Raw genomic sequence first — 13,083 nt, forward strand, 5'->3', positions numbered from 1 at the left:
AAGTGGAAAGTCTCGTAAACCACGCCCTGATATGTTAAAAAAAAAACTTTTTAAGATTTTTTCTGTATGGCTGATAATTCAGATACTAGTGACCACTGGGTTGGAGCAATTGCTGTTAATTGTCTTGCCCAATGGCACATTATAATAAGTGTATTTAATTGGTATTTGAAACTGTTTGCTAATACCATAAGTGGCTTGTATTAATACTTTTGTAAATATTTGCGTGAAGTAAATTAAGCTTGATGTAACACAACATTAACTGTCATATTGTCAACAAATATGTGTTGATGGTGTACATTATGACATCATAAACAGCTTTATGAGGTCACAGCTTGTGTTTGAAGGTTAAAACACATAATGTGTGCAAGCACAGTCATGTTTTTATAATGCAGTTGTGGCTTCTGTATAGCACATTGTTTTTTGTTCTTATGTATTACCAGTTACCACAGTGGTCAATAGAGCCTATCAACTGTTATTGTAAAATTGAAACAATTATTTAAGTGGATGTAGTTTTGAAACTTAAAAGTTGTTTAAATAAAGTTTCAAAAATTGGGTCGGCAAAGCTTTGCCATTAATTCACGACTTCCATAGACCGTTGTTAATTGTTTAAAACATGATCAGAATATTTGGATATTATGTGCTAAAGGTGTCAAATCTTCCCCCACCCTACTATATATACACCGCTAATAAATATCTATCTTAAGTTATAACATGATAATTTTACAAACCTGTCCAGAGAATGCGGCATCTCCATGCAAAAGTATGGACATTACTTTGTCCCCTTCGTTGTCGTTTAAGTAAAACTGTTCAGCCTTGGTTTTACCTTGAACGACTGGGTCCACAGCTGTTATGGGATGTATGGATAGAATTACAAAGATGTAATAAGACATTATGCTTAATATTTGGCCTTTACATTTATAACAAATCAATTTTTTTCAATTTTTTTTCAGGGCAATAGCAGTTGTTATAATACAAGTGTTCTGTGGGTTACTGCTTTGCTATGGAAATGTACAGATATTATTACAATAATTTCTTTGTAAAAATATATATTATTTAGACATTATGTTTTTACTTTTGGTGCCACAATGATGTAAAAATACGCATTGTTTATTAGTTAGACTTTACATTTATAAATGAATGTAACTTGATTTGTTCCTGCATGGCGGGCAATGGCAGTCATTATAACACAACTCACAAGTGTTCGGTTTTATACACCTCGTACGAGTTACCACCTGTGTTACTTTGTGGGTGATTATTTTTAGGGGTGAAATTGCTATGGAAAATGTATATAAAAATACATAGCCATAATGACATAATGTCTTTGTAAAAATATATATTATATTGATTAAAATTTAGAAAATATATTTAATTAACACGTTTGGTGCTTCATCTTTATCAAGGCTGTTTTATTCAGTGTGTCATTTAATTGTTGGGTTCTTAATATTCATGCATTGAACATACAGTGTTAAAAACAGCATTTTATTTTATTGATTTGAATATATGAGGTCTTCCTAATAACAATGTTATTATAATTGATGTCGAATGTGTCTTAATTAGGATTTAAATAAATGAACCATAACAAAATGAACCATAGTAATGCAGTTTTAAAACTAGTAACAAATTTGGCGAATCTAACCCTCATCTAATGCTCATATAGACAGTTGAACAATTCTTGTTTAGTATAATATGGTAAGGAGCTTGTGCTACGAAAATGTAACAAACAAAAATCCAGTCCAGTAGTTTTTAATTTTATCTTTTAATTATTAACTTTAAATGAGTTTAATTATGGGCAATAAAATAATTAGGGCTAAATATCCTGATTCATGTTCATAATTAAGTAATAATAAAGAGGTAAAGTTGCTATTGTGATGTCATAATTATAAGTTACAAGTTTAATTAGAGTAATTGTGAATCTTAATTTATAACTCTACAGTGAGCATGAGGTGTATGAATACACCTTGTGTGTCTAGTGTATAAGAAGACACCCATGTTATAACTCGACAGTGAGCATGAGGTGTATGAATACAGCATGTGTGTCTGGTGTAAAAGAAGACACCCATGTTATAACTTGACAGTGAGCATGAGGTGTATGAATACACCATGTGTGTCTGGTGTATAAGAAGACAGTAAAGTTGCAAGTTAAAATTATAAATTAAAAGACACTTGTGTAATAACTAATATACTCGACGGTGAACATGAGGTCAGCCACAAACTCGACAGTGAGCATGAGGAAAGCCACAAACTCGACAGTGAGCATGAGGACAGCCACAAACTCGACAATGAGCATGAGGAAAGCCACAAACTCGACAGTGAGCATGAGGTCAGCCACAAACTCGACAGTGAGCATGAGGGCAGTCAAAACGACTCACCTTCAAGATGAGACGGATTAGCACACAGTGATAAGTTGATGAGTTTGTTTGTAACATGGTTGATCCTCTGATGCGACATACCAAGGTGATATTTCACGTCACCTGACCCTTCATCACCTGTTGTTATATATGTATATATTAATATTTATAATATATAGTAGTGTAGGGGAAGATGGGGACACCTTTAGCACATAATATCAAAATATCCTAATTGTGTTAAAAACAATTAACAACGGTCTATGGGAGTCGTGAGGATACGGTTTAATAATTCTTTAAATGTTCTTGTTTACTTTTTCACATAAATTTCACTCACATCTAAATAAAATTTACCTTTTCTCAAGTTACTGTCAAACTGGCAGAAAATCTGGTCCAAATCTTTACGAATAACATTTGCAAGGACATTTAAACGACCTCTGAAATAAAAGGTGCAAACGTTTGGATAATGTTCTTGGGAACAGCTTATTAAATACATGTTTCTTAACATAATATAATGTTACCCCAATACATTTTTATCACACCAAACAATTTATCTGGCCTAAATCCTAGTATCTCACTCACAGAGTAGAATACAAATACACAATATAGAAATTTTAAAGACAGAGTAAATTAAAACCAAACTGGTCCTGGCCTAAAACCTAAGACCCATGACAGGCCACGCTGCATGACCTCACCAACAAAAAATAGAACAAAACTATCCATACACATTGGTTTCATTTTGTTTTAAATTTATTTTCAAAATATCGAAGAAAAAACTATCTATACACGACAGTGCCATTATGTTTTGAAAATTTTTAAAGGTATTTCAACAAAAAAAAAACAACCAAAAAAGCCTTACCGATGCGGCATCCCCATCACAAACGAGTCAACTCCCTTCTCGGATGCGCAATCGATGATCGTCTTCAACCCCGGGATCAACATCTCGCATCCTTCCAACCCAAACCTTTTCTCACTCGTCCATTTCTTAGCGAGGAAATCTTCAAATCTAGCGAAAAAATTAGAATTATAAAAGTTTTTAATTGTTTATAAAATTTTGTGGTGATATACAGCTGCATTTGATTTTCAGAAATGATTATTTTAAAACTGATAAAAGCAGCTAAGTTTATAGTTACAGGTATACGCTGATTTTTTACTTAAAAAATTTAAAAGTATTACAAAACATTTGCCGTCACACACTCCAAGAGTGCTAATAACCAGACAACTTTTGGTTCAACCCCCCGTTCAACTGCAAAACTTTTAATTCACCAATTCCCCTTGTCTGCAGTAACAATATTATTCAGCTAAGCGTAATAAAGTCACTGTTAACAAAAGATTTATTCAGACAAACACAATCGTTAAGACATAATAGCAATTCAAATTGATTATTTAGCCTGCAGATGCTTTAAAACAGGTTTAAAGAGAACAGCGAAGCATTACTTTAATGTTAAAGAAGAATAGTCCTCACATACTCTGTGAAGTAGCTTTTAAATTGGCCAAATAAAAGCAATAAACAAGAGGCAATCATTAGATCAGGGCCAGCAGAAGTACCCGATTTTAATCAGGCCTTATGCCTGTATTCCGGCTGGTGGTTACACGTTCAGACTAATTATAAAGAACATACCGTAAGTACATTGCATTAACCAATAAGGTTTACTTAGGTAAAACATGACACAGATGATTCTGTTACATATTCTGGTTTTGTTTGCAATCTTTACCGAGGTATGTAGTGACTCTACTATAAAATATGACGTGTCTCATGTTATTGAAATATGTTGGACAGGATGTAGCGTAAAAATTACACATTATGATGTCGACAAACAACAAACAATCCATTTTTGCGAAGTAGAATTTTAAAACCCAAAACAAAAACATTAAATTTGTTTGTACACTACATAGCAATACAAGTTTTTACAACCAAATGAGGCAAAATTTATTTACAGCAGCGTTTCTTAAACTGGGGTTAATTTAGCCCTGAGGGTAAATTCCTCATTTTAAAGGGGGAAATGAGCTACCAATCAATATTGGCATCAGTTGATGGTATGGAAAAATTCGGCCAATTGTAGTGTAGTACCAGACATTGAACAACTCGTTGCCAAAAAGCAAGCGCATTCGTCGCATTAAAAATAACTGATGTAATTAGTTGTTCTTTTTAATAAATAAGCGCCATATTACATATTGACGGTAAATCTGATAAGAATCTTTGTTAAAAGGCTAAATCATACACAAATGTTTAAGAACCACTAATTTACAGGATTCAATTGTGCGTTTAACTATCACTGCCTTCCTAAAAAAAGTGGCGCCTATGACTGAAATAATATTTTTTGCAAAATCCGCAAAGTCCTACCAATTTAATTGAGGAAATAAGAGAGAGAGAGAGAACGGCATATGATTGATTACGTATGTTTCTAACACATTCTATGTACCAGGTATAATGTTACAATACAAATTACCTACACATGTGGTATGTGGAATAGAATAGCCTACACATTATGTTGCGAAACCTCTTTCCAAATTATGTATGGTTTATTTTAAGACTTGTATTTCAATATTGTGTTCCGAAACTTCATGTTTTTACATACACTGATACACACAAACACAAAATATATATATATATATATGTTTATTTGAATACAATACAGATTATGTTGTGAAATCCCTTGTCCCAATTATGTAGATTTTAATTTAATATTTAAATATTGTGTTTTGAAATATCATTCTTTTACATACACACATATTATATATGGTTATTTAAATACGATACACAATGTATCATGCTTCTCTTTACCAAATTGTGTAAGATTTATTTTCAAATCAATATTTGAATATTGTGCTTTGGGAATTTCATATTTTTACATACACATAGGTTTTTCAATAATTTACCAATACCCTATATATTATATATATATTTTCTTTTTAAAACCAGATGAGTGACAAAAGATTTATTTACAATATGCACGGTAGCAAAAATAACAGAATACTATAGCATATGTACTTGTTATTTTATGGTTTTGTAAACATTCAGTTAAAATCTATTTTACTAACTTTGTAGAACGTAGCAATCTTTCCCAGGCCAATCGCTTTTCATTGTCAGTTAGTTTAGTTATACCAGGAGGTTCAAACTGCTGCCGAATCCAATTACATTGCTCATAGTTGTTAATAAACATGTATTCAACACCAATACTGCGACAGTAGGAATTCTGAATGAAAAATACAACATTTTAGGTATTTAAGTGATATTCTTAATAATAGAATTTAAACGAATTATTATTTACCTCAAGACGCTTAATGATTTCATGCAGGGGCAATGTTGTTTCCCCCCCTCCTATCATAGTGGTTTGTGGTAGTTGGTAAATATTGTTCATTTCCGCTTCACCTAAAACAATGGGACAATATGTCAGAGGAAAACGATAATCACTACTGCCAGAATTTTATAATTTTTAATGCTGCTGTAAATAATACATGTGCCAGAAAAATTTATCATACAAAAAAGGCATGCTTAGGGGGCATATGTACTTTCATAATTGGAAACTTAAATGTTTATTAAAGCAGGGTTTTAATACAAGACTACAAAAAGTCATTTTTTTACAAAATGGTTTATTAGGCCTATATGTGTATGCCATGCCTGATAAAAAATCTTGTATTCAAGGCAGCTTATTAAGGTGCTGTATTAAATTTTAAAGATTTAATTGCAAATATGCGGGTTAATTCAGTGAAATAAACAAAAGAATTATATAAGTGCAGAAAGAAGGCAATATTAGTTAGAAATTACTACTTGTGTTTAAACACCACAGAAAAACACCAATTTCTAGCATTTTGCGTTACCAAAAAAGCAAAAATTATGTTCCGTATTAGTCATCACCCATCTAATAAATGATTAATATTTTTACACATAACGTTTGATATCACTATGTACATGAAGTCAGTGGTTTATATCGGTTTCTTTACCAGTTGCAGATAAAACCAATATAGAAAATGAAAATAGCTTAAATAGGAATATTGGACCAAACCCGAATTATATCACTAACACTTAAATAGGCTTAATCGTGAGTTTGAAAATTGGTAGTTTTCTTATATATATGTATTTTTTTGGGAGGGACTGATACTCCTTTTAAATTTTTAATAAAGAATTTGAAAATGCCGATGCTGTCAGCACATAAATTGTTTGGCAATAAAATATTTATCAATTAATCTGCATGTAATAAATCAATCTGATCAGTGCTTCAACCCAAAAGTTGGCTTTATTTGGTTGGGTTGCCTACTTCAGTGGTTAACAGAGCCATTTACACTGGTTCTCGTATGCTCACAAGAAGTTGTGTGAAATATAGCTTCTAAAATTTGGGCCCCGAAGCATTGGTATTAAATAATGCTTGATACTGTCACCACAAAAAGTTTGGGAAGCAATGGTATAGCACATGCAAACACCTTAAAGGGATAAGCAAACACAAACCAAAAACACTTTGTGAGATTCCTACCAAACAGGCATACACCCATGCACACAATTAGATCTACCCCCAAAAAATTTTCCCGGATTTTTAAAACATCAACAAACCAAAAAAATTTGTTTACAGATTTTAAAAATTCTGTTTTTTAAATTTAAATACACTAAGCTTTTCTACATAATCATATGCTTATAAAATCAAATATGAAATATTGTTAAAATCTGGCTGGAGCATAAAAATAGCTATAAACACATTGCAAATATATATAGCATCACCCAAAGCAATTTATAATTTGCGCTGCTGAAGCAAATAGTGAAAATTTTTAAGCCAAATAAATGAGAAATCAAAACCTTATTACAGAAATAAATAGATAAAGTTACGAATTTTAAGACGGTTAAAGATAACCAAACTCGCTGGTTTTAAAATGTTAAACAAATAAAATATGAACTTGACATTTTTTACTTTCACTCACCAAATGTTAGTGATTAGTTTTATGATTTTTGCTAATTAGCACCAAACGTAATATCTACTAATATAGGTGCCAAACTTTTTAAAATGCAGGGGAGGCTGGAATAGTAAGTCGAACATTTTTATGAAACAAATCAACTTATTGGTTGTGATATTTACTGATTAATGCAGTGCAGAAAATTTGGGATTAGTCTGCCCATCCTGCCAGACTAGGTTTGGCGCCTATGCCTAATGATACAGCATCAACCTTTTAAAAAGCAAACTACCGACACCAAATTAATGCATTCACACTGATGGCACAACAGTAATAAACCGGCGTGTTTGTATACCAAATGGATACGGCCTTCCCATTATGATCGACTCTTTAGATTTCATGCTGTCTTTAGACCTTAGAGCAGGTACTGAGATGTCTAGAGGATCCAAGTCACTGCACAGGTGCCCGCGGATCTATTTGATTTAATTCTTTAGTGGGCTGTGTGTGCTAATGCCAGATGAGAGCATGGGTATGGCAGTGTGGGTGAAGCAGTGCGTCGAATAATACTTACATTGCAAAACACCCCTAAAATGGGTACCATTGCAAAAGGCCCCTAAAATGGGTGCAAAAGACCCCTAAAATGGGTAACATTGCATAAGGCCCCAAAAATGGCTGCAAAGGACCCCTAAATGGGTAACATTGCAAAAGACCCCTAACATGGGTAAGGGTAAGCACCGTATAGGCATAACATTACAGGTATGACATGTCATCTAAACTTTTGAAACAGAGATACTGCTGTCTCAGAGCTGTCACAGCAACTTTTAAAACAGTGACAAGTTTTTGACAACATTTGAAAATATTACTTATCACTGACGTTTTAGGCCTCAACAGCTTTTACTGTGCTGTTAGCTGTCTATACAAACAAGCGAAGCCAAAGTATATTCCATTCACCATATTATTCAGTGAGGTTACCTATGTTTAACGACTATAGGTGTAACTGTATTTAAACAATGTCACCCCAGAAATTACCCTGCTGTTACGTGTCTGTACAAACAAGCAGAGCCAAAGTATACTGTATTTAACAACCAACAGATTAATTAACGAGGTTTCCAATGTTTGACAACTATAACTGCATTTTAGAAATGACACCACTAATTTTTTGCTAAATTCAAAAACACTAGCATATGATGTATGCTTGCACAGTATGCAGTAGAGGAAAAAGCAATACGTATAAAAAGACATAACCTCACAAGTAACTGGTAAAACAGAAACAAAACGTTTACATTCAAGATACAATAATAACATCTTAGTCTAACCCATTGTAAAAGTAAACCGTATAAAGTATATTGTCTTTACAACTAGCTAAACCAAGAGGGCAGGTAATTTAAAAATACTTTAGGGTAATTTGACTATCAAAGAAATCTAAATGGATGTTGTAATTACAAACTAGCCAACTAGCTTGTCTAGCTCCTACAAGTATGTTGTATTATTCAGAGTAAGTAGGCTACACAGTAAGAACTAATGTAGGCTTTTATATACAAAACTCTTTGCTGAAGTTTAAATTTAAAATAAAAGTATTTGCATTTAACTCATTACTGTATTACTATGGACAAAGTTAGAAACCTTTTGGAAAAGCATTACAAACCATTTAAATGACAACAATATTTATTTTAAGGTGAACCTATTTATATATTTGATAGTAGACACCAAAAATAAAGACATAAAGATTGATCGGCTTACTCTATACCAAAAAATGCCAATTAAGAAAGTGCTTTGAACAATTACCAACGGTTTATGGGAGTGGTAAAAATATGGTTTTATATTTCTTTGTTTATCACCAAATAAGACGAGAATATAGAATAAAAAGGTGTCCCATCTTCCCCCACCCTATTACCTAATATAACGGAACCAGGTCAAAGTTTTAAACTTAAGCAATTAAAACAAAGCCATCTGGATAGTGTGGTGCACCATCAGGTAAGGACCAAAGATTTGTCCCGGCCATAAGGAACCATAGGTATGTTTCCTAATCAGAATTTAAACAATTACCAACAGTCGAAAACGGTTATTTAATTATGTAAATATTCTTTGCTTACTACCGAATGGGATTATTACAAAGAATGAAAATATGGACCATCTTACCCCAACCTTTACTCCAAAGTAAATATATAGTAGGGTGGGGGAAGATGGGACATCTTTAGTACATAATATCCAGATATCCTGATCGTTTTTTAAATAATTAACAACGGTCTATGGGAGCCGTGAAGATATAGATTTATAAATGTTTGATTATTCATTGTTAACTGCTAAATGGGACGAGAAAACAGAGTTAAAAGGTGTCCCATCTTCCCCCACCCTACTGTAGTTAATTTCTTACATTTGTAACAGACAAAATTTTACATCACAATATCACCAACTAGTAACTACAACACAGAACAAAAATGACAAAGTCCAAATAAAACTTGTATATATGGGAAACCTTTAATACTAGCTAACAATTGATTATAATTCAGATTTTTATGTTACAAGTTACAACGATGAACTGTACACATATTATATTTAAAAATGTCACAATTTTTGACACTTTTTCCCAAACTTTTTTGGCCTATGAAATTAATTTTCCAAAAATATTCAAATTTTTTTAAATTCTCAGATTTACAAAATCCCAGCTACATGATATATATTATTGTTTTTAATTAGTGGTGTTTAAACACAAGCAGAATTTTCAACATGAGCAACCATTCAATGCAATAACTCCTACCCAAACTATAACTGTTTAACATCAACTCAGGAGGTGTGGTAGAATCAAGGTCGGCATCCAAAATACCTAGAGGATCCAACATGGCAACCGAATGCCCGCGTATCTAGTGGCAATTTTGCAACAAAAAGCGTTAAAAGTATGTTTTAAAACCCAGGTTCAGTTTTAATGAGAAATGAATCAAAATGATGTAAATTCTGGGAAATGAAAATGGATTTTATATAAAAATACTTATAACTTAGCAAAAAAAGTTTAAACTGTGTATTTTTAAAACCTTAAAGTAAATTAGAGTAATAGAAAACAGTCAGTATTATGTATATATATATATGTGCGTAAAAAGAAATTGTAAAAAAAGTGAAAAGCTAATGGTTTTAAACAGCAACCAATTTATACATTACATTATTCTCCTTAGCACAAGAAAAAATTGGTAATAAAAACTGACGTACTCTGTTGTAATTAGATAATAGAAGTTAAGATATTGTGGTCATAAATATAATAGTTTATAGCCTCATAAGTTCTATATAGCAGTGTATGAGTGCAGTTGATTACAAATGCATGAGTTTTGAATTTATGAAGTGGTTAGGGTGTAAAGTGAAACTTTTGTTTTACTCAAATTAAAGCCAACAACTTGAAAACCCTAATCAAAAGCCATTAACCTATATGGGTCAGGTAATACATAGCATGGAATATAGAACAGAATTGAATAATTACTCAACCTAGTCACAAGCCCTGAAACATACATACCCAGAGGCACCAAGCCCTGAAACGTATATACCCAGAGCCACCAAGCTTTAAAAAATGCAGGGGAGGCAGGGATAGCTAGACATCCAGTTTTATGAAACAAATCTAACTGATTCATTCTTAAGTTTTTGGCTGATTAATGCTGTAGCATATTTCTGGGTAGGCCTGCCCAATCTGCCACCCCAGGTTTGGTGCCTATGGCTTTTATAACACCTTATTAAGTTTCAAACTGTTGGATTTAAATTGCCCTAAAACAAAATGTTCAGTTAGAATTAAGACAAACATTCCTTTAACGGCTCATCTGGTATGAAAAAACATTATTTCCATTTAAACGAAACGCTGGAAATGCACTACGTTTTCATACCATATAAGCCATTAAAAGATTATTCACATTACGCCTGGTAGCCTAACAGAAGTAACAGAAAACTAAGACAACCTGATATCCACGGATCAAAGATTGCACCGAAAGATGTTTGTCGACCACTTCTTTGATTTGTGCCCCATCAATGGGGATTCCCCCAGCTTGTGGGGCCGACATGGGTGAGGACCCAATATCAGGAGGGGATTGGTACGCTTGGCCGGGTACAGCACCAGCAGAGACGTTTTTAAAGTAAGCATCCCATGACTGTAATATAAAAATATTACTAGAGCTAGTTTGTACTCTATACAGGTATAGTGAAGTCCAATACCAATGGGTTGAGGTTCAGGCTAGAAAGTTAGAACATAATACTACCTTAACACCCTATTAAAAGGTATTGCATAAGCCATACGTTGAAACATTTTTTTCCCTGTGGCCAAAATCAAAATGATATGCTTGGCAGCGTTTATACCCAATCAAATATTCAAATCGCTTTACACGCCATTCTCTGCGATTCGATCGGTATAGTGTTTGGATGTGCGAATCAAAGAAACACATTGTCAATGAAGTGTAACGAAGCTATATTTTTCATAAAATAGGGAATGGCTGCGTTCCAGTTTCAAATTTTTAATATTTACCAGATCTGTTCTTAAAGCTTGAAAAAAAATTTTTTTTGTTTTTTAGGTTGTAGGGAAATTTAAACTTATGCAATAAACATAACTTTTTATTTAATTGAATTTTATAGGCTAACTTGTAGTTCCAAAAGCTTCGGGCTAAGAAACCTAGTAGTAACAAATAAAAGTAAATGTAAGAAACATATGAAGCTATGGTAACAGCAAGTTCTGGGAAACTAAATCGGCCACTATGTTTATATAAAGTAAATGAAGGTTTAAAGCTCCTATACTTAGGCAAGGTTTCCATATTTTAACAGGTTTGACATTGTTATTGTTAAACAAAGTTTAACAGTCAATAAACTTGGAGGTATGAATTTTTTGGCAGTTTTGACTTTGACTTCTCCTGGGTTTTAATGCATGCATAACTGATTATTGTTGCTTTACAGTTTAACATGTATAGCAATTTTACACCATACACATAAACACAACAGTACAGTGGGGATGGGGTTTGCAACTGTTGACTAAACTAGTCCGCACATAAATTCAAGTCATGCAACTAAAATTCTGGTCGGTATATTTTGACCAACTAACTGTAATAAGAAATCCGCAGAAATTTAGTGGACCGACTAAACTTGAAAAACCACCGATTAAATTTTATTCGGCTGACTAAAAACGCGGTAACCAATACTTATCAAACCAACTAGTTTAGTCGGTATCCGAGTCTTCAGAGATTACCCTCCCAGCCAATAGTAATAAGTTCAACTCACCTTATGCACGCTTTTGGGATCTTCTAACCAACTTTCATACATTTCTTCAATATACAGAGTGTTACTACCGCTCAAAAACGGTTCTGCTTTGGCAGCCGCGGCAGTTGCTTGTTGGTTCGTAAGTGAAGTACTTGCATAATGTCTCCGTGGTGTGTTTGAACCACATAACGTCTTTATTGGATTTCGTGCGAGGTTTCGTGTTAAAACTGAGGAAGTCCGATTTAAAGTAAACATTTGTTGCAAAACCCGGAATGATGCTTGTGACCTCAGCATCTTGATTATGATGTCACACTTCTTCCACAACAGCAAAGTTTATTACAAAAAATTATGTTTTTTTTTAAATTGTAAAAATTCAAACACCAAAACAAACACATTAATAAGGTAAGTCAAAATAAGCACATTTAGGCATAAAACTATGTGTTTTTTGCAGTTATTATAGTACAACAGTCAACAGACAAGACTCTATCAATCTACCACACAAACATTTCAAATTTTAAATATTAAATTCATTTATCAGAAAAATCTTACTATTAAACCAAAACACATTGTCACAAAAACAGACTTCTTATTTTATTTAATGTAAAACTTCTAAACTTATTTACACATTCTGCCGTTTTTACAA

At 32.9% G+C, this 13,083-nt stretch overlaps 2 protein-coding genes across 2 annotated transcripts in view; one reads left to right on the forward strand and one right to left on the reverse strand.

Annotated features, from left to right (window-relative positions):
* LOC100177680 (2-oxoglutarate dehydrogenase-like, mitochondrial) overlaps window positions 1–12,753 on the reverse strand; it is an 18,144-nt gene extending 5,391 nt beyond the window's left edge. Inside the window, exons 1-10 of the mRNA XM_026836995.1 lie at window positions 12,462–12,753; window positions 11,159–11,347; window positions 9,985–10,087; window positions 5,618–5,718; window positions 5,388–5,542; window positions 3,205–3,351; window positions 2,700–2,782; window positions 2,370–2,486; window positions 729–844; window positions 3–26 (exon numbers count right to left, since the gene is read on the reverse strand). Coding sequence (XP_026692796.1) covers window positions 3–26; window positions 729–844; window positions 2,370–2,486; window positions 2,700–2,782; window positions 3,205–3,351; window positions 5,388–5,542; window positions 5,618–5,718; window positions 9,985–10,087; window positions 11,159–11,347; window positions 12,462–12,734 — 1,308 coding nt within the window. The 5' untranslated portion in view covers window positions 12,735–12,753. The remainder of the gene's footprint in view (window positions 1–2; window positions 27–728; window positions 845–2,369; window positions 2,487–2,699; window positions 2,783–3,204; window positions 3,352–5,387; window positions 5,543–5,617; window positions 5,719–9,984; window positions 10,088–11,158; window positions 11,348–12,461) is intronic.
* The window catches only part of LOC108949985, a 436,537-nt gene that overhangs the window by 369,034 nt on the left and 54,420 nt on the right, over window positions 1–13,083 (forward strand). The gene's annotated exons all lie outside the window — the stretch shown is intronic.

This window comes from Ciona intestinalis, chromosome 12 (genome assembly GCF_000224145.3).
Source record: "Ciona intestinalis chromosome 12, KH, whole genome shotgun sequence".
Classification (NCBI taxonomy): Eukaryota; Metazoa; Chordata; class Ascidiacea; order Phlebobranchia; family Cionidae; genus Ciona; species Ciona intestinalis.